Source organism: Haliaeetus albicilla, chromosome 16 (assembly GCF_947461875.1).
Source record: "Haliaeetus albicilla chromosome 16, bHalAlb1.1, whole genome shotgun sequence".
Taxonomy (NCBI): domain Eukaryota; kingdom Metazoa; phylum Chordata; class Aves; order Accipitriformes; family Accipitridae; genus Haliaeetus; species Haliaeetus albicilla.
Genome location: NC_091498.1, coordinates 2,615,532 through 2,638,506, shown reverse-complemented (window position 1 = coordinate 2,638,506; position 22,975 = coordinate 2,615,532). Strand labels below are relative to the sequence as shown.

At 59.5% G+C, this 22,975-nt stretch overlaps 1 protein-coding gene across 1 annotated transcript; it reads left to right on the top strand.

Annotated features, from left to right (window-relative positions):
• Positions 1-630: 630 nt before the first annotated feature.
• Positions 631-14,875, top strand: COL9A2 (collagen type IX alpha 2 chain). The gene is made up of 32 exons (XM_069802932.1): positions 631-851; positions 2,770-2,844; positions 3,700-3,735; positions 3,830-3,892; positions 5,262-5,315; positions 5,588-5,623; positions 5,849-5,872; positions 6,018-6,071; positions 6,406-6,459; positions 6,668-6,715; positions 7,013-7,069; positions 7,570-7,623; positions 7,939-7,992; positions 8,717-8,770; positions 8,978-9,031; positions 9,120-9,173; positions 9,368-9,421; positions 9,650-9,703; positions 9,985-10,038; positions 10,172-10,216; positions 10,385-10,438; positions 10,812-10,865; positions 10,944-10,997; positions 11,637-11,708; positions 11,806-11,841; positions 12,084-12,128; positions 12,258-12,290; positions 12,609-12,755; positions 13,346-13,400; positions 13,481-13,669; positions 13,857-13,934; positions 14,264-14,875. Exons 1-32 carry the CDS (start codon positions 675-677, stop codon positions 14,467-14,469), a joined length of 2,178 nt encoding a protein of 725 aa, XP_069659033.1. The 5' UTR covers positions 631-674; the 3' UTR covers positions 14,470-14,875.
• Positions 14,876-22,975: the final 8,100 nt, after the last annotated feature.

Below are 22,975 nucleotides of genomic sequence, written 5' to 3'. Positions count from 1 at the left end.
GGCGGCTGCCAGCGAAGGCAGGAGCCGGGTGGGGGGAGCTGGGCACGGGGGAGGTGATGAGTGGGGCATCCATGTCCCCACAGACACAGGCCTCGTGCCCTGCCAGGGCTGCGGGGAGCAGCCGGGTGACCCCCTGGCACAGCCCCCCTTCCCCTCCCAGTGCCACACTGGGGCCATGGGTGCATTTCGTGGGGGTGCCCCAGGACCCGCAGTGGGGTGGCTGCCCTGCCTGGGGCTGCACAGGGGGCTCACAGGGCAGAAATCGGGTCAGACGCGTCAGAAGTCCCCCAGGGCCCTCCCCAGGTCGACAGGAACCAGCTCCCAGTGCTGACCCATCATGGGGTGTGGGGGCAATGGCAACCCCAGCCCCCGGGGCAGCACGATGCCCTGTGGCACCGGCATGGGCATCATGATGGGGACACGCTGGCACTCCTAGGGTTGCCCACGCAGACGTCCTGGCCAGGGTCTCGCCATGCAGCTCCGACAGCAGCCCCCCAGCTCGTCCCCCTCCTCCCCAAAAATCCTCCACCGCCATCGTGCCAAATCCTCCACCGCCATCGTGCCAAATCCTCCGGCACCGTCCCGCCGTGCAGCCCAAAATAGCCACGGGCTCACCTGAGGGGGGGCGGGGGGCCGGGGCTCCCCGCCTGCCTTCGTCCCACTGCTCCATATTAATGAGCCCCCTCCTCCTCTGGTGTCCGGCTGTGCAGTCGGGGCTGCTGCCATACCTGAGCGCGGCGAGACGAGGCCACTGCCGCTCGGTGCCGGCCGCCCTCGCCATGGCCGGCTGCTCCCCTCTTCTCCAGCTCTGGTTCTTGCTCCAAGCCGCCTGCCTCTGCCTGGCCCAGATTGTAAGTCTCTGCTTGGTCCCCCCCCCTCTCTGCGCTGGGCTGGGATGGGGGACAGAGAGGGGATGGTCTCCATCTCCCCCCCACCCCGTCACAGACGCTCGCTCGCAGTGCTGAGCACCCCTGGGAGTTTCTGCTTCTTTTCCCAGCACTTTTCCCTTGCTTTTCCCAGGATTGCCCCATTGGGGGGGGGTGGGAGCAGCCCCCAGCTGGGACCCACAGCCCTGACCCACCGGGGACCTCTCCGTAGCGAAAGCTGCCTCCGGCCCCGCGCGACAGGGACAGGGCTGGGCTGCACGCCTTGAAGTTTGGGACTTGTTAGCTAACAAGTTTAGTTTTATTTTCCCCTCGGGCAGCAATGGGGGACTCTCCGCCGTTTCCCTCCCCACCAGATCGTCTGTCTCCCATCACCTGGGAGAATGCTTATTTGCTTCTGCTTTGCTGGGACCCGCTGCAGAGCCGGGCTGAGGGGGGCTGAGCAGGGCTCTGGGGGGCTCTGACCCTCCCAGGGCTGTTCTGGGGCTCTGCAGGGGCTCCCCGAGGGGCAGCGGGAGCGGGGGGCACGGGTGGCAGAGGTGCTGGGGGCCAGGGATCCCGGCAGGCTCTCCAGACTCACCCAGGGACAGGAGAAAATGTGTTGGAAAGAAGTGAAGGAAGGGAAGGTGTCCCTCTGCTCCTCGGGGTGAGCGCTGCGAGAGGGGCAGGCGGTGTTCCTCCTGGGATCCCACCCAAAAAGAGGCAAACTCTCCCCGCCTTGCAGCTGCAAAAAAATCAGATTTTTAGAAAAGATTTCGGAAAACTCTTCCCATGTGGCTCCTGAGCTGCCTGCCGGCACAGACAGCCTCACTGCAGAGAGCTGGGGGGGGCAGCTGCCTCCCTAAAACAGACCCCCCCTGGGATGCCCATGGGCTTGTGGTGGCAGGGTCTGGCCAGGGGAGCGGGCTCCGGTCAGAGCAAGGGGGACGCAGGAGCTCTTGGAACAAGGCACCATTTGGAAATCATTCGGGGAGGACAAAGGTTCCATTCATGGATGCTCCCAGGGACGGGTGCTCGCTCCCACCCGGACCACAAGATTTGCTTCCAAGGTGAAGCCGGGGCTCTCCTAGTTCTGTGAACAAACCAGCAACACCTCTCATCCTTATATATTTCACTTTAAAATAAATAAGCCTGGAAGGATGGAGGAGTCGCAGGCGTGCAGCCCCAGCCAGCCCTTCTGGTTTTCATTTCCAGGAACACCAGGAGTTCGGTCTCCAGGACCGGAGTCTCTTCCCCCCAAACACCCCGTTAGGTTAACAGAGATTTCTTTACAAAGTTGTTCCTGCAGAATCCTGTGCAAACCTCAAAGCTGGGGCCAGGCTGCTCGGGGAGCTCCCCTGCCGCCGGCTGAATGGTGCTTTTGTGCGATGCTGTGGAGCGGTGCTGCGGGCAGCGGGCAGCGAGCCAGCCCGGTGCAGGCAGGAGTGCTCTCACAGAGGGGCTCGGGGTCCCCATTTCGTACTGGGGCTTTCAGGCACCTAAATCCTACCAGTCCTCTTAGAAATCCTGGTGCTGGGCTGGCACCCCGAGCCAAGAGGGGTCTTCGCATCACCCCATCGAGACCCCCGCTCCGTCGGGGCAGGAGCCCCGCGGGCACCGGGGCAGGAGTGGGCAGTGATGGGGTAGAAACTGGGCAGGGGCTGGGGAGCTGGTTGTGCCGGTGTGGGGGGAGATTTCCCAGATTTCTCCGTCCGTGCCCTTGCCAGGGGGGCACAGGCCAGGCAGCAGAGGACCCATGGGGAAGGGCAGAGCTCTGATGCCTTGGGGTGCTGATTCCATCCCAGCTTTCCGGAGACAGGTCCCCAGCACACACTGGTGGCGAGCTGTCTGGCTCGGGCTCCGGCTGCTCCTTCCTGATGTGGGTCCCAACCCTTTTTCCCCTTAGCGAGGGCCACCGGGAGAACCCGGCCCGCGAGGTCCCCCTGGTCCCCCAGGAGTGCCGGGAGTGGATGGCATTGACGTGAGTACGGCTCTCTCCGGCCGGGAACCTGTGCAGGCTGGAAGGAGGGAGGGAGGGAGGGGACCTGAAGCACAAAAGGGACATTGTGTCGGGGCAGAGGCTCTGCGGAGGGCTGGGGGTGCCGATGCTGTGCGGTTCCCGCATTGCCCCGCTCCGGGCTGGGGCAGATGAGAGCATCCCCGGCTTTGCCGGTGGCCCTGGGCAGCAATGATGGTATGATGGAGCACAGCTCCCTCACCACATCTCCATCCACCTCCCCGGGACAGCAGCCCGTGTCCTCCTGACCACCTTGGGGGCCTGAAATGCTTTTTGGGGAGCACAGCGGCAGGGAGGTTTGGGTGCGGGGTGCTTGGGTACCCCTGTCCGGGCAGCAGAGGATGCTCGGAGGGGTTGGGTGCTGGGATCAGCCCTGAGATGCCCAGTGAGGAGGGGGTGCTGGGGGGGCCAGCGGGGAGCAGGACACCCAGGTTGGGTACCTGCAGAGTGGCGACGTGGCCGAGGGCTGTGACAGGCGGCTGTGGCTCCGGACCCTCCCCGGGGCTGCAGGGAGAGAGCCTGAACAGAGGGGAGATCTGTAAGCCAGCAGAAAGCACCCTTTCTCCGAGACTTGCCCCAGGGTGTTATTTTAGTGCTATTTATACCCAGAACAGCCGCAGCCCTCCCACAACCCCAGCACAGCCCTCTTTTCTCAACACTGGCCCCATCCTGACCTGGCTGCCGTGCTGGGGAATCCAGCATCTTGCTCCGGCTTGGGGAGGTGGATGGGAGACATGGGTGCTGAGCCCCCCTGTGCTGCCAGGCCTGGCTCCATGGGGGGACAGACGCCCTTTTTACAACCTTCTTTCCTTTCCCCAGGGTGACAAAGGCTCTGCCGGAGCCCCCGGGTCCCCGGTGAGTACCCATGCCTCCTCGCAGCTCGCCAAAGGTCTTGTCCCTTCTGGAGGAGCTCTTTTCAATCGGCCCCCATGCCTTTTCTCTTTTAAAGGGTGCCAAGGGTGAGCCTGGAGCCCCTGGTCCAGACGGGCCCCCAGGGAAGCCGGGCATTGATGTGAGTACCGACCCCCTGTTCCCCCCGCAGTGTCCCTGGGCACAGCAGGGTCTCAGCAAACTCCTTTTACCAGGAGCTCCTTTTCTGTCGCACATAAGAAAGTGCCAAAAATCCCTTCGTGTGGGCCCTGAAAGCACCTTTTGAACCACAGGCAGGGCTGCTGCCGCCCCCTCCCACTGCCCAGGCTCCGAAAGCGTGTCCCCCTCCATCCCACGCCGGCAAGAGCTGTGCCAGGAAAACCACAGCACGGCACCGACACCCCTGAAAATGAAAAGGCTTTTCCTTGTCCTTTACTGCAGCTGCTGTCCTGAGCCCTGGTTCAGCTCTCGTTTCCTCCGCAATAAATCTGGAGCAATCCCGTGCACACTCCCCCCCCCCCCAGAGCCACCCCCGTGGCACCCACATAGGTGGCATTGGTGACTGTCCCCCTCCCAACAGAAGCACAGCCAGGGGCAGAGGTGGTGGGCAGAAAGGGGACCGAGCTGCCTCCTTGCCCTGCCTTGATGCAGCAATGATGGGCCGGCTCCCAGCCCCATGCTACCCCAGCCAGGGTACGTAAGGGTGCGTGATGGGTGCCCAGGAAGGTTTGGGTTGGGTGCCTGCCCCCCATCGCCAGTAGAGCGCTGCACGGATAAGCGCCGGCGAGCATCAGCCATTTACTCGCTCATCAGAAGGAAACCCAGACTTCAGGGTCCTCCTGTGTCTCTGGACAGCACTTCATAAATCTTTGAGGCTTTAGTTATCCTTCAATAATAAATGAATAGAATAATAGCTGTCATTATAAGCATGCATTATTCATCCAGGCTAATCTGCCTGCAAAGGAGTTCGGCTCCTTTGAATACGGATGCTGAGCAGAGCCGGGCTAAGCGAGGGGCTCTCCACCCACGCCGTCCCCGGCAGCGCGCAGGAATTAGCCTGTGGGTGAAGCTCAAGCCATCACCTGCGGGGATCCAAACCCCAGCACCTGTACTGGAGTGGGGGACAGGGGAGCCCGGGAGTGACTCGGAGTTGATATAAACTGGGATGACGGACGGGCTGAGCTCCCCATATGCCTCTGTTGGGGCTGGAGCAGCCGTTCTGGATGTGCCCGGCGGTGCGAGGGTCCCAGTCAAGCCCTGGCATAGGGTCTCGGAGCAGGGTAGCTCATGGGGGCTGTGGAGCATCGCTGTGAGGCTCTCTGTGCCATCGGGGCTTGGGTCTGGGTACCAGCTGCATCTCCAGGTTTGCTGCGTGATGTGCACAGCAGTGACGAGCACAAATTCCCTACTAATAACCCTTGACCCCCCATGATGGAAAGAGCCCCAGCAAAAACGTCTGGCTGGAGAGCAGAAGGGCTGGCAATAACCTCCTGCCGTCTCTCCTCTTGCAGGGCCTGACGGGAGCGAAAGGGGAGCCAGGGCCCATCGGTGGGCCAGGACTTAAAGTGAGTGAGGGGCTGCGCCGGGGCAGATGCTCCGGGCTCCCACCTTCCTCTCCTGGAGCCAGCAGGGACTGGCCAGGCTGGGACCAGCCCCATCGCCATGGAGGGGATGCACTGATGGAGGAATTGAGTGATGGAGTATTTGGCAACGATGGGGCACTGAGGCTGGGTCCATGGGGGGATGAATTTTTGCAGCTGACACAGCAGCGGAGCAGGGTTTGGGAGGGCCAGACCCTCCTGTTTCAGCTCCTGACTCTCCCCTTCTATCCCGGCAGGGCCAGCCTGGACTCCCAGGGCCGCCGGGGCTCCCCGTGAGTATCTGCCTCTCTCGTGGGGTGATGCACCCACTCCTGGCTCCAGCACTCACTCCCTGAGCACCCACGAGCAGGGTGGGAGCGGAGCAGGGATCTGGCCCCAGCCCCCCCAGCCGCATCCTTGGTGGCAGCGTGGGCATCGCTCTGCTCGGGGCAGGGATGCTGGTGGTTTTTGGGGGGGTTGGAGAATTTGGACCAACTGTGTCTTTCTTCTTGTTGCAGGGTCCTTCGCTGCCAGGACCACCCGTAAGTGCCACGCTTGTGGGGCTGGGGCGGGCAGCCAGGGACCCCGCTCGGGGTTGTGCTGGAAGAGCTGAAATCTCAGCACCCCCAAAGGGGGGTCTCGGGGTTCAACCTCTCTCACTCGGTGAATGTCTCACTTCTCCTTAAGGGGCTTCCAGGCCAGGTCGGGCTTCCTGGAGAGATCGGAGTGCTGGGACCCAAGGTGAGGGGTCACGAGGGGGCGTGGGAAAAACCTCCTCTCCTTACCCCAGCATCTGCTTCTCTGCACTTTGGGGCTCCTGGGGTAAATAGGGACAAGCCCGTAACATGGGAGAGTGGGGTCCTGCAGTGGGAATGGAGCGGTGACCAAGTCTGTGACTGCAGCCAGGTCCCCTGGTGCAATCCATCCCCTCCCCGCTCACAGCCAAGGGATATCCCAGTTCCCACTGTGACAGCCTGGGTCTCTGATGCTTCGTCACCCCTCTCCACGCTGGCTCCAGCAGTACCTGCCACCTCCCCACCCCTCCATCTCCTTTCCTGGGGTTTTTCTTTATTAGGGCGACCCTGGACCCGACGGCCCACGGGGTCCCCCAGGCCCTCCAGGGAAACCCGTGAGTATCTCCCCCGTCACCAGTATTTTCTGCAGGAGGGAGACGCTTCCACCCAGGCTCAGCCCAGGGTTTGGAGCCGGGACTCGGGCACTGGCACACACCTCCCGGGCCGTGCCTTGCTCCCCTCCCTCCCAGGTGTAACATTCACCCCTCCTGTAAAACAGTGCTGATATTAAACCATGGATGCTGATGGTCTCCTTCCCTCCAGGGCCCCCCAGGACACATCCAAGGACTGGAAGGCAGTGCCGATTTCTTGGTGAGAGCTGCCATTACCTTGTCCCTTCAGCAGACCTTTGCAGGGTCACGGCCGCTGGAAAAGCGGGTGCTGCCCTGGCCTGAAATACACCCACCAGTGTAATTTAGTAACTGGGGGTCATCAGAGCGGGGAGGAGCAGGGTCCCCAGCCAAAACCATGCTGCGAGCGGTGGGTCCCCTGCGTCACCGCACAGCCTGGCTTTGCCACGTGGTGTGGGAGCCCGTCCTTCCCAGCACGGCTTCTCGGCAGCCTTTGGGTCCTTTCCCAACTCAACCTGTGCTGCTTCTTCCCCACCAGTGCCCGACCAGCTGCCCGCCAGGTCCCAAGGGCCCCCAAGGACTGCAGGGACTGAAGGTAAGAGAGCTGCCCGGGAGTGAACAGGGACCATCACCTCCAGCATGCTCCGCCTGAGCGGAGGAGCATTCCCTGGTCTGGAGGCACAAGGAGCTGGAGAACTGCTCTGCTGCCCTGGGAGCATGAGGACACGCATGCACAGAGTGCCCTGGGGGCAAAGGTGCTATGGGAGATGCCCCCCCGTGGCTCCCCAGCTCCTTCCTCGGGGGCAAGACCCCATGCCGAAGCCCCAGTCCCAGCCGTGCTGCTGCCCGGCTCCCTACGCTATAAAACCTGGAGGGTTAAACCCAGCGAGCATCCCCGCCGCACGCCCTCGTGCCTGCGGGATGCTGAGCCCCGCCGTGTCACCAGTGGGATGCTGAACCTCACCACGTCACCAGTGGGCACCCCGGAGTGGGGTGTCACGGGCAGGGTCTCTCCGGGTGATGCAGCTGTGAGGATGCTGCCTCCACCCTGCTGCTCTGCCCAGGGATGCTCACGGTTGTCCCCTTCGCCCTTAGGGACACAGAGGCCGTCCCGGTGCCCTCGGGGAGCCCGGCAGGCAGGGCAGGCAGGTGAGCGACCTCTCCGGCAGCTTCCCACCAGGATCAGGCGTGCCTGACTCTGGGGGAGCTGGGGCTGGACCGGAGGGCAGGGGGCTCTGGGGAGAGAAAGGGGGAAGGAAGGAAAGAGGTGGGAGAGGGAGGAGGGAGATCCAGGGCTGGGAAACGGGGGGCGGACAGGGTGGTCTTCCCATGGTGGCTCCCTGGAGTGGGGTCTGACCCCATCCCCTGCCGTGTCCCAGGTGAGGGGGTCTCAGGTCCCCAGGGCAGTTTGTACCCCCCCGCTCCACCCCAACACTCACCTCGCTCCTCTCCATCCCTCCCCAGGGACCCAAGGGTGACGTTGGCGTCTCCGGAGAACAAGGTGTCCCAGGCCCTCCGGTAATATATTGATTTCTCTTTGCTGCTCTGCCCCTCCCCGGGTACCCCAGGGGCTGGGGACGGCTGGTTTGTGCTTGGCCCCAGACACTGGGGACGTGACACCAGGGTGTCCCTGCTCCCGGGGACACACTGCTGGCAGCGGAGCGAAGCCACCGTCCCATCCATCTCCCTCTTCCCAGCCACGGAGCTGGTGCCAGGAGGGTGGCAAAGCCGCACCCCGATGGAGACCTCCGTGGTCAGCGCTGGCTCAGGCACCTTGGTCGTTAGCACACGTTAATGTGGATAACTCACCGGCCGGGGACAAATTGCTCCTGTACACTGAGTCCCCCTTACCCCACCTGAACGGGGGGTGCAGGATCCAGCTCACTGTGGGGACTAAAGGGGGGGGATTTAAGCTGTTTGAGCTTGCTGAGCACTTTGAAGATGAAAAGCAATTAACGGGCTGAGCCCTTCGCTCTGGGAAAGGGCAAAATGGCTTTGAAGCCAAGAGCTTTGGCAGGGCAAGCAGCACCAGTTTGGGCCCGTTGCTGTTATTGAACTGACAGCTGGAAAGGCACCCGGTGGGGGGCTGCAGAATTAGGGGCGAGCGGCGGGACTGAAATACCTCGCATTTGGCAAAACCGGCTGATTTCCAGTACCGGCTTTTGCTTTAATTGCAGCTTCCCCCTGGGCTGCTCCTGGGGGCTGTTTCCAACTAAGCCGGGTGTTGTTTCCTTCCCCGCAGGGACCGCAGGGCCTGAGGGGTTACCCCGGGATGGCAGGACCCAAGGGCGAGACGGTAAGCGCCGGTGGGATGCAGGAGCTGCTCCGGGGTCAGGGGGACCAGCTCCCATGGCGATGGTTCCCAGTTCCCAGGAGCATCCCTTACGTGGCTGTTTGGCCATCTCGGGGAGCTGGACGCTGCCTTTTGCTAGTGGGGTCGGACCTGGCCGGGGGCTGAGGTTGGGATGGGAGGAACTGACTCCCCACCATGCTCTCTTTGCAGGGTCCTGCTGGTTACAAGGGGATGGTCGGGACCATCGGAGCGGCCGGGCAGCCAGTGAGTGCCCTCCCTCATCCCCAGGGGGTGCAGGGCAGGTGGGTGACCCCGCACTTCACTGCTCAGCCCCCATCTTTCTCCCTTCCAGGGCAGGGAAGGCCCCAAGGGACCACCCGGGGACCCCGGTGAGAAGGGAGATCTGGTAGGTAACCTGTCCCATCAGGGACCCCGTGCCCCATGCGATGCCAATGCCCCCTTTTCCCCAGCCTGGCCCTGCTCCCTGGCACAGACAGGGGCTCTGCCCGGGGTGCCTCGATGGGCATCTCCTCCCTCTCCCAGCTCCAATCCCTGCACCAAGAGGGCGGCTGAAACAACACGTGCTCTCTCCTGCTCTAGGGTGGCCGTGGCATCCGAGGTCCCCAAGGAGACATCGGCCCCAAGGGGGAGAATGTAAGTACAGCCGGTGGCACCCGTGCCCAGATCTAGGGCTGAGCCCCTTGCAAGGAGAAGGTCTCCCTATTCCTCTCTGTCCTGCTCGGGACCATCCTGCACCCTTGCACCACAGCTCAGCGCAGGGCTGGAGTTTTCTTTTCCCTTCCCAGCCTTTTTTTTGCCCCCACCACGAGCCTTTTGCCTCACCTCTCGGAGGTGTCAGAGCGACTCTTGCCCCTTTTGCAGGGTCTCCCGGGCATCGATGGCAAAGACGGCACCCCGGGTATCCCAGGCGTGAAGGTGAGCTGCTGCGGGCAGGGGCTGCCGGGTGTTGCTTGTGCCGGCGATGGGGAAAGGACACACGCTGTTCCTCGTACCAGTGCTTGCTGGAAGTAATGGGGATGGCAAGTGGCATAAGGTCCCGGCCCTTGACGTGGCATCTCCTGACCTGTGGAGTGTGGCTGTCCTCACGGGGTCAAGAGCAGCGTCCCCCTTTGGCCAGGAGTCCCTCGTCCCACCCGTGTACATCTCATTTCTCCACCTTTCTCTGCCATGCGTAATGTCCTCTCTGTCCCTCGCAGGGCAGCGTGGGACAGGCTGGCCGCCCAGGAACGCCGGGACACCGGGGACAAGCTGTGAGTACGGGACCGTGGGAGTCCCCTGCCCGGGCAGGTACCCCGTTACCTGTGGGATGGCATCCCAATCCCCGAGCAGGGATGCTGCCTCCAGCCCTATGCACAGGGTTTGATCCTGCCTTTGTTTCCACAGGGCTTGCCCGGCCAGCCGGGAAGCAAAGGTGGCCCAGGAGACAAGGTGGGTCTGGGACAGCCGAGGATGGAGTAACCCCCTCCGAGCATCCACCCTGTACCCCTGCTCACCTTACCCGGTGCTGCAGCAGCCTCCACGCTCCATCCCTGAGCCCGCAGCCATCTCCTCCCCTGTCCTCGCTGTCCCTGAACCGTCTCTGTCTCCCGTTTGCAGGGTGAAGTGGGTGCTCGGGGCCAGACCGGTGTCACCGGTGCCCCGGGGCAGATCGTAAGTACCGAGACTTCACCATGTTCCTCCTGGGCACAGCCTGGGGGTTGCTCGCTTGCTCTCTCTTGCTCTTTTTTTTCCTGTTCGCTGTCAAACAGAAATCAAAGTTGAGCATTTTATGCCCCCCTCACCAGCCCTCCTCTTCCCTCTGCCCCTGCAGCAGCTTCCTCACAGGGAACCCTCTGGGGCCACTTCTCCAGCCCTGCATCCAGCACCTCCTTGGCCACCCAGTGCAGTGGCAGCCCTTCGCGTGGCTGCAGGGGACAAGGACAGGGTCACACATCCCTCGAAAGGCAGATGATGGCATATGAATGCAAGAGAGGCAGCTGGTCTGGTTTTTTGGTTTGTTTTTTTTTTTTTTTCCCCCTCTTAGGGTGAGCCTGGACCTCGGGGTGAGCAGGGACCGCAGGGCGTCCCCGGGATGAAGGTGAGTTTGGGGCACTGTAGGGTTTACGGCCATGCTGGGAGCTGCCCCTGACTCTCCTCTCTTCCCGGGTCTCCGCAGGGTGACCGGGGCGAGCGTGGCCTCGTGGGTCCCCCCGGCGAGCAGGGGAAAGCGGTAAGTTGTGCCCGCAGCCGGGCTGGGAAACGGGTTTCGCCTTGGCACGGCTTCAGGGATGCTCAGCCCCGGGTGTGCGGCTGGGGAGGAGGGAGAGGGGCAGCGGGGTACGGACCTCTCGCTTTGATCGTGGCCGGGGTCGATCACGCCTCCCGTCCCGCTGTGCCTAGCTGTCGGGGTGAGGGATTAGCCGATGGGGCGAATAGCGTGGGGATTAGTGGTCCCAGGGCCACGCTGGGTTTGCAGCCCCAGCCGGGAAAGGAATTTCCTCCCAGCCCAGCGAGAGTGAGGAGGCTGCCCAGCCCCTCTTGGAGGTTTTCCCAGGGTGGAAAAATGGCCAAAAAGTGACCTTTGTCCCTCTGGCTTCCTAGGGAGTGGGGGCCCATCCCTGGCAGAGCCCCCTACTCTCCATTTGGCTGGAGGGGAGGCTTCTCCATCGTTTTCTGCCCTGTCCCTCCCACCAGAGGCCAGATTCAGGGGAGGTTGGGATGCTGTGGGGCAGCCTGTGCCACTGGAGGGGATGTGGAGCTGCCCACGCATCTCATTGCCTTCGGAGGATGCTCTGATGGGGGAGGGAGGTCTTCCCACCACCTCGTCTCACTCATTCTTCTATTTTTCCTGGTTTACCTTGTTTTTCAGGGGCCAAAGGGCGAGCAGGGTCCACCGGGGATCCCAGGACCCCAAGGCTTGCCAGGAGTCAAAGGAGACAAGGTGACTGCTCCTGGCTGCTGGGGACAGGCTGCTCTGGGGTCCAGCCCAGGGAAGCTGCACTGAGCTGGGCTGACCCCCCCCCGTCTCCTTTCTCCAGGGCTCCCCAGGGAAAACTGGCCCCAAAGGTGGTACTGTGAGTACATCACCCTCCTGCCTGTGCTGGGGGATCGGTGGGGAATTGCTGACACCTGCGTTTAACAGGGCTGACACCCACCTTTTGGGGAGGGGCTGACACCCGCTGGCACCAGGCGCTTTCTCCATCAATATCCCTGGCATCCCGGTCGAGCGCAGCGGGTGGAAAGGAGGGTTAACGTGGCTGTGGAGGAGGTGGGTGCTGGCGGTGAAGGTTCATGTTTCTCGTTGCTTTTCATCTAGGGAGACCCTGGTGTTCATGGCCTCGCAGGGCTGAAGGGAGAGAAGGTGGGTCCCTGCCGACGGTTCTTGGGGTGGACGTGGGTCCCTGGGGAGGGGGTACGTGTGCCTCCCCCCAGCTGCAGCTCCAAATTCGTGCTGTCTCCCCATTGCATTTCTTGTGTCCTCTGTTCCCAGGGTGAATCAGGAGAGCCGGGGCCAAAGGGACAGGTAAGTGACTGGGGGCTTGGGAGCGAGGGACGCCCCGCACCTTCGTGCCGGGTGGTTCTGCGGGACCCTCAGCCCAAGGCGATCCTTCTGACGAAGGCAGTGACGCTCAGAGCTGGTGCATGCTGCACGGTGGTGGACTGAGAAAGTATTTTCACTGGAGATGGGCTTCAGTGATGGTGTTCAGACCCCGTTCGGGGTTCAGCCCCTGGCCGCAGCAGTTGGTACTGGAAGTCCTCGGGGGTCTCGGGGTGCAGCCCCTGTGCTCAGGACAGGGCTGAGCTCCCCCGCTCCTGATGTCGCTCTCCATCGCCACTGCAGCAAGGCATCCAGGGCGAGCTCGGCTTCCCCGGCCCCTCGGGGGACGCAGGCTCACCCGGCCCACGAGGATACCCAGGACCCCCCGGCCCACGAGGACTCGTCGGGGAGCGTGGCGTGCCAGGGATGCCCGGCCAGCGGGGCGTAGCGGTGAGTACCCCCAGCACCCCACATCCCCATCTCACCTCTTGCACCGTGTAGCTGGTGACCTGCGGGCTGCTGCCACCGCCAGCTTGTTCAGCTCTGCAGGTGAATTGCCTCCGATGTTTTCTTACCAACCAATTCGTCTGAGAAATGGCTGCTGTTCGGCTCGGGAGCTGCCAGTGGTCCCCACGAGCTCTCCAGGAGGGCTGAGCTGGGATCCCACCTTTCTAGAAAAGAGGAATTCTGTATGTGTCACCATATAGAGCACCAGTAGCAGGCTTAGCTCCTATGTGTGCCTTTGCAGCCTGCCCGGGGGACAGAATTTTTCCATATAAGCCTTGTTTTATGCTTGCAAAATGCCGCTGCAGAAAGTTAACACCGTGAGGAGGTTGCAGTGTGGCCGGGCGCGGCGTGAACCGAGGCTGGAGCACTTGTTCTGGGACCAAATGGAAAACAAAGAAGGGTGGGAAGGCAGCACGGGGTGCAGGGAGGTGCTCTGGACTGGGGCGTCGGGATGGGACCGGCTCTGTGGATGCAGATGGGGACAGAAGGAACGATCTCCCTTTACGGTGTGTCCCTCTTCTCCCCACTGGCAGGGCCGGGATGCGGGGGACCAGCACATCGTTGACGTGGTCCTGAAGATGCTGCAAGGTGAGGGGCCGAGCAGGGCACCGCCGGCCGGCCGGCTGCCACCGCGTCCCATCCCACACCGGCCTCTCTCTGCCCTACAGAGCAGCTGGCGGAGGTGGCGGTCAGTGCCAAGAGAGCTGCCCTGGGTGGAGTGGGTGCCATGGGACCCCCCGGACCCCCTGGTCCCCCGGGGCCACCCGGTGAGCAAGGTCCTCATGGACCCATGGGACCTCGAGGCGTCCCCGGCATCCTGGGTGCTGCTGGGCAGATTGGCAACGTAGGACCTAAAGGTAGGTGGTGGGTGGCCATAGCCGCACCGTGCCGGGCAAAAATCCTCCTCGGGGCTGACCCTGCCTCCTCCTGCCACACTTGTCCCCCCACCTTGGTCCCCGAGCAGGGGCAGCCCCTTCCCTGCAGGGTCCGCGTTTCCCGCTGCGGCTCTGGCGAGTCCTTCCCTCCCTGTTTTTTTCCTTGCAGGGAAGCGAGGCGAGAAGGGTGAGAGGGGAGAAGCTGGACGCGGCCACCCGGGCATGCCGGGTCCCCCGGGGATCCCAGGTAAGCCCCTTTCCCCCCCAGCACAACCAGAGCAGGCAGCGGTGGGTCCCCACTGGGCAGCAGCAGCCCCCGTGCCCCTTGCCGGTGCAATGACAAGCCCGGCACTGGCTCGGGACCTTCTGGTTCATTCCTGCAAACCCTCATGGGTTCACCCCACAAATCTCCGACCTGTAGCCGCCTCGCTGCCCGCGGCTCTGCCAGACACTTTCCTGGCCCCTCGGTATCGCTGGGCTGCTCTGCTAACGCATCCCCATCCTCACCAGCAGCGTTTCCCACACCCCAACCCCTGCTCAGCACCCACAAACGCAGCACGCACGCTCCCGTTACAGGTCTCCCCGGCATCCCCGGCCACGCACTCGACGGCAAGGCTGGAGAACGGGGCTTGCCAGGCTCCCCGGGAGAGGCTGGCCGGCCGGGTTTGCCCGGTCCCGCTGGCCTGCCGGGTTTTTGCGAACCGGCCGCCTGCCTGGGAGCATCGGCGTACGCCGCTGCACGCTTGACGGAGCCGGGAGCCGTCAAGGGACCCGTCTACTGAGAAGGCACCGGCACTGCGGCAGACCTGGCCGGCAAACCCGGGCCAGGGCTGGTAGCAAAGAGACCAGAAAACTGCAAATCCGTAGGGAGCGACCTCCGCCTGTCCCGGCTGCGGGAGGGTGCTGGGCTTGGAGCAGCCGCCGGAGGGGAAACGCAGCCTTGGGAATTTTAATTTGGTGTAGGTATCGCCCCTCTCCCACAGCTTGGGGGACGGTGAAGAATAAAGAGAGGTCGCCCCGAGTCCTGTCCTCGTTACTGGGGTTCGTTACCTGCCCCCTCTGCTCCCTGTGCCCCTTCCCAAAGAAATAAATTGTCTTTTATACAAACCCTCTCACTCTGTTATGTCCTGCTTGGTGCTGAATTGGCTCATTGCCAATTCCCTTTTTGTCCCTTTTTTTTTTTTTTTTTTTTAAAAAACAACAAAATTGTGGTTTGGTTATTTAAGAGACTTGCCAGATCCAGCCTCGTTCATTGCTGGGCACTCACAGAGCTGTAAATCTTTGTAAAATAGGATTATTTTATAACTATGAATAGAAAACCACCAACTTTTTTAAAAATGGACAATAAAAATGAGATGGATTGTTAATGAACTGAAATGATGTGTTGATTTCTTTGAATCAAATGAGGACTACGCTGGTGGGGGCTTATTGTTTGAGAGCTGAAGTTAGTTTTTCTGTTGTTTCAGGCCCCTTATTGGGTGTCTCAATTGCTCATTCCCATCCTTGGGGACAATTTCAGCCTCTCAATAAGTTTCTTAAGCAAAAGTTCTTTCTTTTTTCCCCTCTTGCACCACTGCAAACCTGCAGAGGAATTTGCCACTCCTGAGCCCTCCGTGTCGGAGACTGAGCAGATTTGCCAGAACTGCATTGGGCACCTTCAACTAAGGCCAAGTCAACCCAAGTCCCCTCGCAATCAAGTGGGCCAGAAAACTATTAGCAGCACTGCAAAGGGTATTGATCTTTTAATAGTTAAAAAGGAGGCCTGCAGCTCTAACAGGATCCACAGGTGTCTTTCTCATTATTTCCATCGACAGCAGAAAGGATTAAAGCTGTGCAGCGGGAGCAATGGGGCTTCGCTTTGTAAGATAAATAAAAATCAATTTTTGTTTATTAGCAAAGCATGTTCGGCTTGGCAGGGTAACAAATCCCAGGGAGCGGTGGTGGGAAAGGCTGGCCGGGTCCCTCCTGCGGCACAGAACATCACTGCCACCGGCCCGGGGACAGCTGGCAAAACGCAGCCAAAAATGGGGCTCAGCCCCATTCGGGCACGCTTCGGCAGGAGGGGGCTAATCCTGGCAAGGACCCGATCCAAGCCCAGGCAGACCCAGGACCTTGTACTCTTCCCTCCCCGTACACACCTTGCTGTGTAGCAGAGTGTTTTACCATATGGATCCTTATCTAGTCCTCCTGTCCCCAGACTCTTCAGAAGCGTCCTATACACATTCTCCATTTAAATTACCTTCTCTGTGCCCTTTGCCAACCCTGCCTTGTCACTTAACGTGCAATCAGCTAACTTTAAGGGGACTGTCTTTTATTAAAAAAAAAAAAAAATTTGGAAGTGAATTGCAAATGTTTTATTTGCAAGTTAGAATTTAATCAAGGAATTAAGAAGGCTGCATATTAATTAGGGGCCAGACTCTGGTTGTTTCCAATGAGTCGTAAACGTGCTCCGAATCTGCCTCTTCATCAGAGCCCTCATAAATATTCATCCAATAAATAGCAGATTGGATGCCATTACAGAGACAGGAGAGATTGAAACCCAAGTATCTGTGGAAATGAAACAGCTGGAAAGCATCCAATCTCTGCCCCAAATAATAACAAATCATTATTAGGAGAGGTGAAGAAATAGCCTTGTTGAGCACTTGTCTCCATTTCTGGACAAATGGGGAGATTCATCCTAATTCTTCTCAGGGAGGAATTCAAGTTATCAAACCCCCTCGGGGACAGCCCGAGGCTGGGTTTGCTCCGGGTTCCAGCTGTGCAGCACATCTGGGACCTCATCCCGGCTGCACAGCCCAAAGCATCACCTTTTTTTTTTTTCCTTTTTTTTTTTTTCCTTTTTTTTTTTCCCCCACGAGAGGGAGCTGCCTGCCCGCTGAATCCCCCTCTCCCAAGGAGCCCTCGCTTGGGCTATGGCCACTAAAACCAGTTTTTATCCCTGGCAGGGGCTCACTGCAGGCTTCTCCCCCAGGCACAGGACTGCACTCTCCACTTTGGGGGGGGGGGAAGGGTGAACCCCCTTTGTTTTGGGGTGGAAAAAGGGTGAACCCCCCTCACTCTACCCCCTTCCCACCTCCGGGATGAACACGGCAGCACTGGAACATGCTGGGAGAAGGGAACCGGAGGGAGTGCAGAGGTTTGCTGCAGGGATGTCAGTACAAGGAGAGCTGAGCTGTGGTCCTGGGGCAGGGAGAGGACCTCACCAGGGAAAAAAAAAACCTTCCTCCCAGGGAAGGACCAGGGGCTGCCGGAGGCAGGAAAGCTGCGGAGGGTCCTGGGCCACCCAGGAGGATGCAGTCTCCTTCAGAAGAAGCCCAGGGGCTCCTTGCTTTTGCACCCAAGCGTGCACATCCCCAGGCAGGGCTGGCTGGGAAAGGATGGGATGGAGCAAGTCTGCTTTTGCTGACCATGCCGCTGTTCAGAAGCCACACACGGCCTCCCAAGAGGTGCTAATTGCGGTGGCAGCTGAGCTCTCCCTTAGCAAAAGGCAGGTTTGACCTTCAGCAGGGAACCGTGCTCCCCAGCTGCAGCCTGGGAGATGCTGCAGGGCAGGCAAGAGCTGCAGCCACGCTCCGTGCAGCCTCACAAGGCAGAGGCTGGCAAGGCCGGTGTCTGGGAAGATTAAGAAGATCAGGCTTTAATTGAAGTGCCACAGAAGCAGCTGTCTGGAGCTCTTGCTCTTTTCTCTCCCACCTGCTTCATGCCCGAATTTGACATTGTGGATCCTCCCGCGGATGGGGCTGCGGGAAGCCAGCCCAGGTCCTTGTCACCTCGCCTGTCCCATCAGTCACAGGCAAAGGGCCTTGGGGCTTTTGGGCTATGCAGCTCCCATGACACACAGAAGCTGAAAGCAGCCCAAACTATTCACTGTCCCCAGTCATTCAAACATCAGGGACTGGGCCGTGACCAGTCACGGCTTATTTTCAAAGCAAAAATATGTGGAATCTTTTAAAATTATTTCAAGGGGTTTAAGAACCTGCTCCCACGCTTGTCCCTGCAGCTACAAAGGCTCCAGAAACATGAAGGTATGGAGTCAAGCATCATCACATGGCTTTCATGTGATGTGAAAGACAAAAGGGAAGAAATGAAAGGAAATCAAGGCAGATCCTTTCGGGGTCACACCAATTGCCCCACCGGGCCTGCTGAGACCTCCTGCAAGAGTCACAGCTTTCATTCTCTTCTCCTCTCCTTTGAAAGCCACGGGGGGAAAAAAAAAAAAAAGGAAATCCGATTTCTGTAGCCTGCAGTAATTAGGGGGCCTCTGATTACTGCCATTCAAGGCTGATGAGGCCGGCGGTGCTGGCTGCAGTTTGCATTTGGACAAGCACCACTTGTTCCACTCTGAGGCCACGTGCACCATTGCTGCCGCTGAATGTGCTATTAGTGCTCCAGCACGGTCCTGGCAGGAGGCAGCGACGGCTCCCTTCCATCCCTGCGGAGCAGAGGCTCTTCCCACGCACGCTGCCGGGAGAAGAGAAACCCACCTGCACGGCTCAGGGCAGCCGGAGAGTCCCAGCAGGAGAGGGTGGGATCCACCATGGCAGGAACGGCTTTTCATCCCTGCGGCATCCCTAGCAGAGCGTTGCCGCTCGGTTATCCGTGGTCACCCATTGGCATCGTCCTCGCATCCCACCCCGGTGACATTTCTGTGGCACCGGGGCCACCGTACGCGCCTGTGGCGAAGGGCAGCGCTGGCACATGAATAATTCAGGGCAATGAGATAAGTTTCCTTGAGCAAGCTAATGCATTGATTAGACCAAATTGCCTCCCTCACCCTCGAGGAGGTAAAAATGAGCTAATCACCGTTTGTTCTCTCTTGATAGATGATTAACCACAAATTAGAATATTAAACAGAGGACTTTGGGTACGTAAATTAACAGCTGAGAACTAAGTTAATTATTGGAGGAGCCATAAAACTGCTTATTTTTATTCTTGGATTATTGTTTGATGTTTTTGCCTCTTAAAAAGAGGGAGTTATTTTTAAAATGGCTTGTTCTGCTGCTTGTGGCCAGGAGTGCCATGTGTAGCTGGGCCAGCTGGGACATGCCGGGGAAATGAATCTCGTGCTCCATCAGCAATACAGAGGGGAAATAAATCTCCCCTCTACTGCAGGGAACAGTGCTGCCAGCCCTGTCTGTCCCCATGGGCAGGACAAGCAGGGTGCCCCATGGCCATGGAGGCAGCTAGAGGAGCTGATCGTGCTTCTCCAAGGAAAAGGTCAAATTTGGATGCCGGCTCTACCCAAAAAAGCGACAAGACTCTTCCATACCAGGGACATAGCAACACGGTGTAGCAGGGAATTAACTTTGTTAATAGGCCATTCATTTAAATGTAAATGGTGAGCCTGGCTGGTATAATGAGGCTGGGAAATCTTATTAGAGACCAAATTAAAGGTTTGTGGGTGAGCGCGTGCAGGAGTGGGCCTGAATGTGAGAGGGGCTTCCAGGGGGACAGATGTGCCTTGGGCATGGGTTTGCACCCAGGCAGAAAGCAAACACGCTTGGCCATAAAGCACAGGAGGGAAGGGTGGATTTGGGGTTGGATGCTGGAGTCAAGACACAAGGGGTTAATTCCTGCCCTCACCGCTGCCTTTTCTCTGTGCCTGTCCCACAGCCGATGCCTGCAGCATCCCCGAGCAGATGGGGAAGGACATCCAGGAGGGATGTGCCACTGACCCGAGGTGCAGAGCAACGGTCCCGCACGGACCTGGGACCAGCCCGCGGGAGCTCTCGGGCAGAGCAGGGCAAGGTCGCCTGCCCTTGGAGGGGTACATGTCCCCCAAGCCCCTGCTGGGGGGTTTCAGGGCCAGCAATAGCCCCGAACCAGATGCTGCTGCAATGAGCTCCTTGCAAGCAGCCCCGTTCCTCGCCGATCTCGGTTCACGGTGCCAACGGACCACCGGCACGGCCAGCGCTCTCCGGGGCGCACGTTCCCCCTTCGGAGGGGTCCTGCCACACCGCTCCCACACCCGGCAAAGGGGGAAGGAGCGTGCTGACAAAAGGCTGATTTAATTACTAGAATTGTTCTGATTACAGCCTGCAAACACTGTTATCTTGTAATTATTGCCAAGAACATGCCATTAGTACATGATTAAACACAACATCTTGTGGGCTGCTAGCTGATTGTCTGATGCCTTATGAACTTAATTACTTCATGCTGATAGAAAGCAACTGGAAGGATGGAGTGGGGCAACGGCTCCGGAGGGGAGCTGGGTCTGGGGCTCTGCTGGAGCCCACTGCGATGTAACGGCCCTCAGCTCCCTTCCCAGATGCTTGGCCCATGTCCACAGGTGTACTCACAATCCCAGCCCCATAACAGCCCTTGCAAGCCTCAGCCAAAGCACAAGCAGGGTCAGGATTAGTGCCTCGGTCCTTTTCTTGCTCTGTTAGATGCCACCTGCCCTGTTTTCCAACTCATCCAGCTGAAGCAACCAACAAACACAGCACACCAGCTTTCTGCCTGGGTCTCCTAAGGTTCAAAAGTCGCCATTCAGCAGAGATAAAAAACAAGAATTTGTTCAGTACGGGCTGATGGCAAAGTGGCATTGGGGATATCTGGAAACACACTGCGTCTGGGGGTTCCAGGACAGCCCAAGCCACTGGCTGCATGGATGGATGGATGTGGGATGCTAATCCTCACCCTCGCCCGAGCACTGCTGCCCCGGGACACTGGGCTCTGGGTCCTGACGGGCAGAGGGAGAGGAGATCCTGCTATTGATGGGTGAAGGTCCTGCCTGCAGCCCTTGGCTCCTCTGTTCATGGAAGCCCTCAAGGACAAACTCAGCAGTACCTTGCAGCCCAAGACAGCATTGGCCGTGAGCTGCTTGGTTTCCTTCCAGGAAAAATCAAGTAACCGCCTGCCACTGGGACCCTTCAGCACCTCTCACACACTGTCACCCTACCCTGGTGACAAGGACATACAAACTAATCCTGACATCTCATTAGCAGGATTAATTCTCAACCTCATTCTCCTCTCGGCTGAGAAATTGGCACTTCCACTTGCCACTGCACCGAGCCCCGCTCCACCGGCTGGGGACGTGGCTGAGCTGTTGGGCTGCCCAGGCTCCGACCAAGCAAAGAGCAGGAAAAACACACTTCTCTCCTGCTTTCCCTCTCCCTCCTGCCCTGGCACTCAGGTGGCATCTGGCCGGTCACCTGCATCCCCCATCCCTCTTTGTGCCCCGGTGCTACCTGCTTGCAGAGGAGCCTCCACCTCCCTGCAGGAACCGCATCCCCTCAGCAGCCAGGACACCTCAGTCCCGGGCTTATCCAGGCACCAAACTCACGCAACTTTTAAATAAAGATGTTGCAGGTCCTCAGTGCAGGCTCTGCTGGCCACAAGACAGAGCCACAGCCTCCCAGAGGGCTGGGCTACCTGGCCGGGTGCATTTATAGTGGAGCAGCCTTGTGCTTGCAGCCGGGATGGGGAGGCAGCGGCAGTGGGTGCTGCCCACCCTGGCAGGTGCCGCAGGAAAACTCGTCAGCCCCGGTAATTGCTTTCAGGCTGGTCATCAGCTGGGCTTTTTCATGCCTGCTTTCTAAAAGGGGAGCACATCCTGCCAGGAAAGAGAAAGCCAAAGAGAAAACCCAAAGTCCCTCTTCTCTTATATTTTCTCCGTTTTTCCTCATCCTCTGCCTGCGGCGTCAGAGTTATGTGGATATACCATCCTCCACATGTTGCGTGGCATGTGAAAAACTCCACAAGCTACAAATCGGCCCCATGGAAGGCAAAGAAAAAGGGGGAAACACATTGGAAACAAGTCTATTAGCCCAGCCTAAGCTCAGTAAAGGATCTATGAATAAAATATGAAAAGCACGAATTTATAATGGCTCATAAACATTTAATCCCCTTATGCAGAACATACATATTTTTATCCCCAGACGTATGGGCTGCAGAGCCCTCTATTTATGGAAGCGCAGTCTGGGTAAACAGCCTGCTGCTGGGCGAATGCAAATCTCTGGGTATGGGCCCACTCAGCCCATTCCCATGCCTGTCCTCCCACGGAGCCCAGCGGTGGATGGCTGACGAACCTTACCCGTCCCCCCGCCTGCTCCGCTGGGATGCTGCCGGGATGAGGGCTCACACGGCACTGGGAAAAAATCCTCGGAGACACGGCTGCGGCGCTGGCTCTCGCCTCGCCGTGGTGGGGAAAACTTGTGTCTGTTTGGTTCTGCATTGCCCAGGGCCCGGAGGGGGGGGGTGTCTCATCCTGCCGCCCTCCCACCCGCGTGGGGCAGAGCCCCCGTGTCGCTGCCGCGGGGCCGCAGAACCAGGGGGTGATGCCGGTGCTGGTGCCGCTGCCTTCCCCGGCTCCTGCTGGATTTACTGCAGCGTAACTCAGGGCAGAATCTGCGTTCCTGGGCTCGGAAGTACGATCAAGGTGATAAATGGAGAAAAGTAGAGGAAAAAGTGAAACGGCCCCAGTCGGGCTGGGGTGCCGGCTCGTGGGAGGCAGGGGAGCCCTGCGGCGGTGTTGGCTGACCCCTGGTTACGGCTCTGGCTCCTGGGCGGTGTTTGCATTTCTCTTAAAAGATAATTTCCACTGCAATAACTTTGCTCCCGTCAGGAGGCAGCCTGGTGTCAGATCCTTTTTTATGGCCCGCCGCAAATGCCTTTTCTGTGCCTGCTCCTTCCCTTCCTTTCTTTTTTGCCCTTTATTTCCTGTCTTGCAGGAAAAGGAGAGAAAATCCCCAGCAGATTTGCTGTTTATAGAGTCGTGTTCAACACGAGCAAATCAATACAACAAACTGTACAGTGTGATTCTGGGCCTTGAATAAACGAGGTCCCAGACAATTTAGCCAGGTGCCTGTCATGTTCAGGTATCCTCCGGATCGCAGCCTGCAAGGAAACCAAACCATCTCTTTGCAGGAGTTAATTACAGCTCTAAATTTCTCATCTCTCTTCATCACTGGTGCTATATTGCGTGGCTTCGGGTCACAGGCAATTTTGGCCGGGTTGGACGAGGCATCGCGCACCTTGTATGCCCAGGCAGTGAATTTTGGTGAGGGGAGTGGGGACATAGAGCTGAGGACGGGGGGATGAGGGCAGGATTGAGCCTGGCTGGGCTCGGCAGACACTTCGGAGCGGAGCAGTGCTGCCTGGCCAGGAGGGACTGGGGTCCTGGGCTGGGCGCTGCCGCCGAGCTGCTTTATCCTCTGTGCCCAAATCTCTCGTTGGCATGCAGGCGAGCGAGGGCTCTGCGTGCTCCTCGAGCGCTTTGAGACGTGGGGTGGCTGAAGCTGGGGTGGGATTTGTTGCAGGGCTGCTACCATCCATCACGTGCAAAGA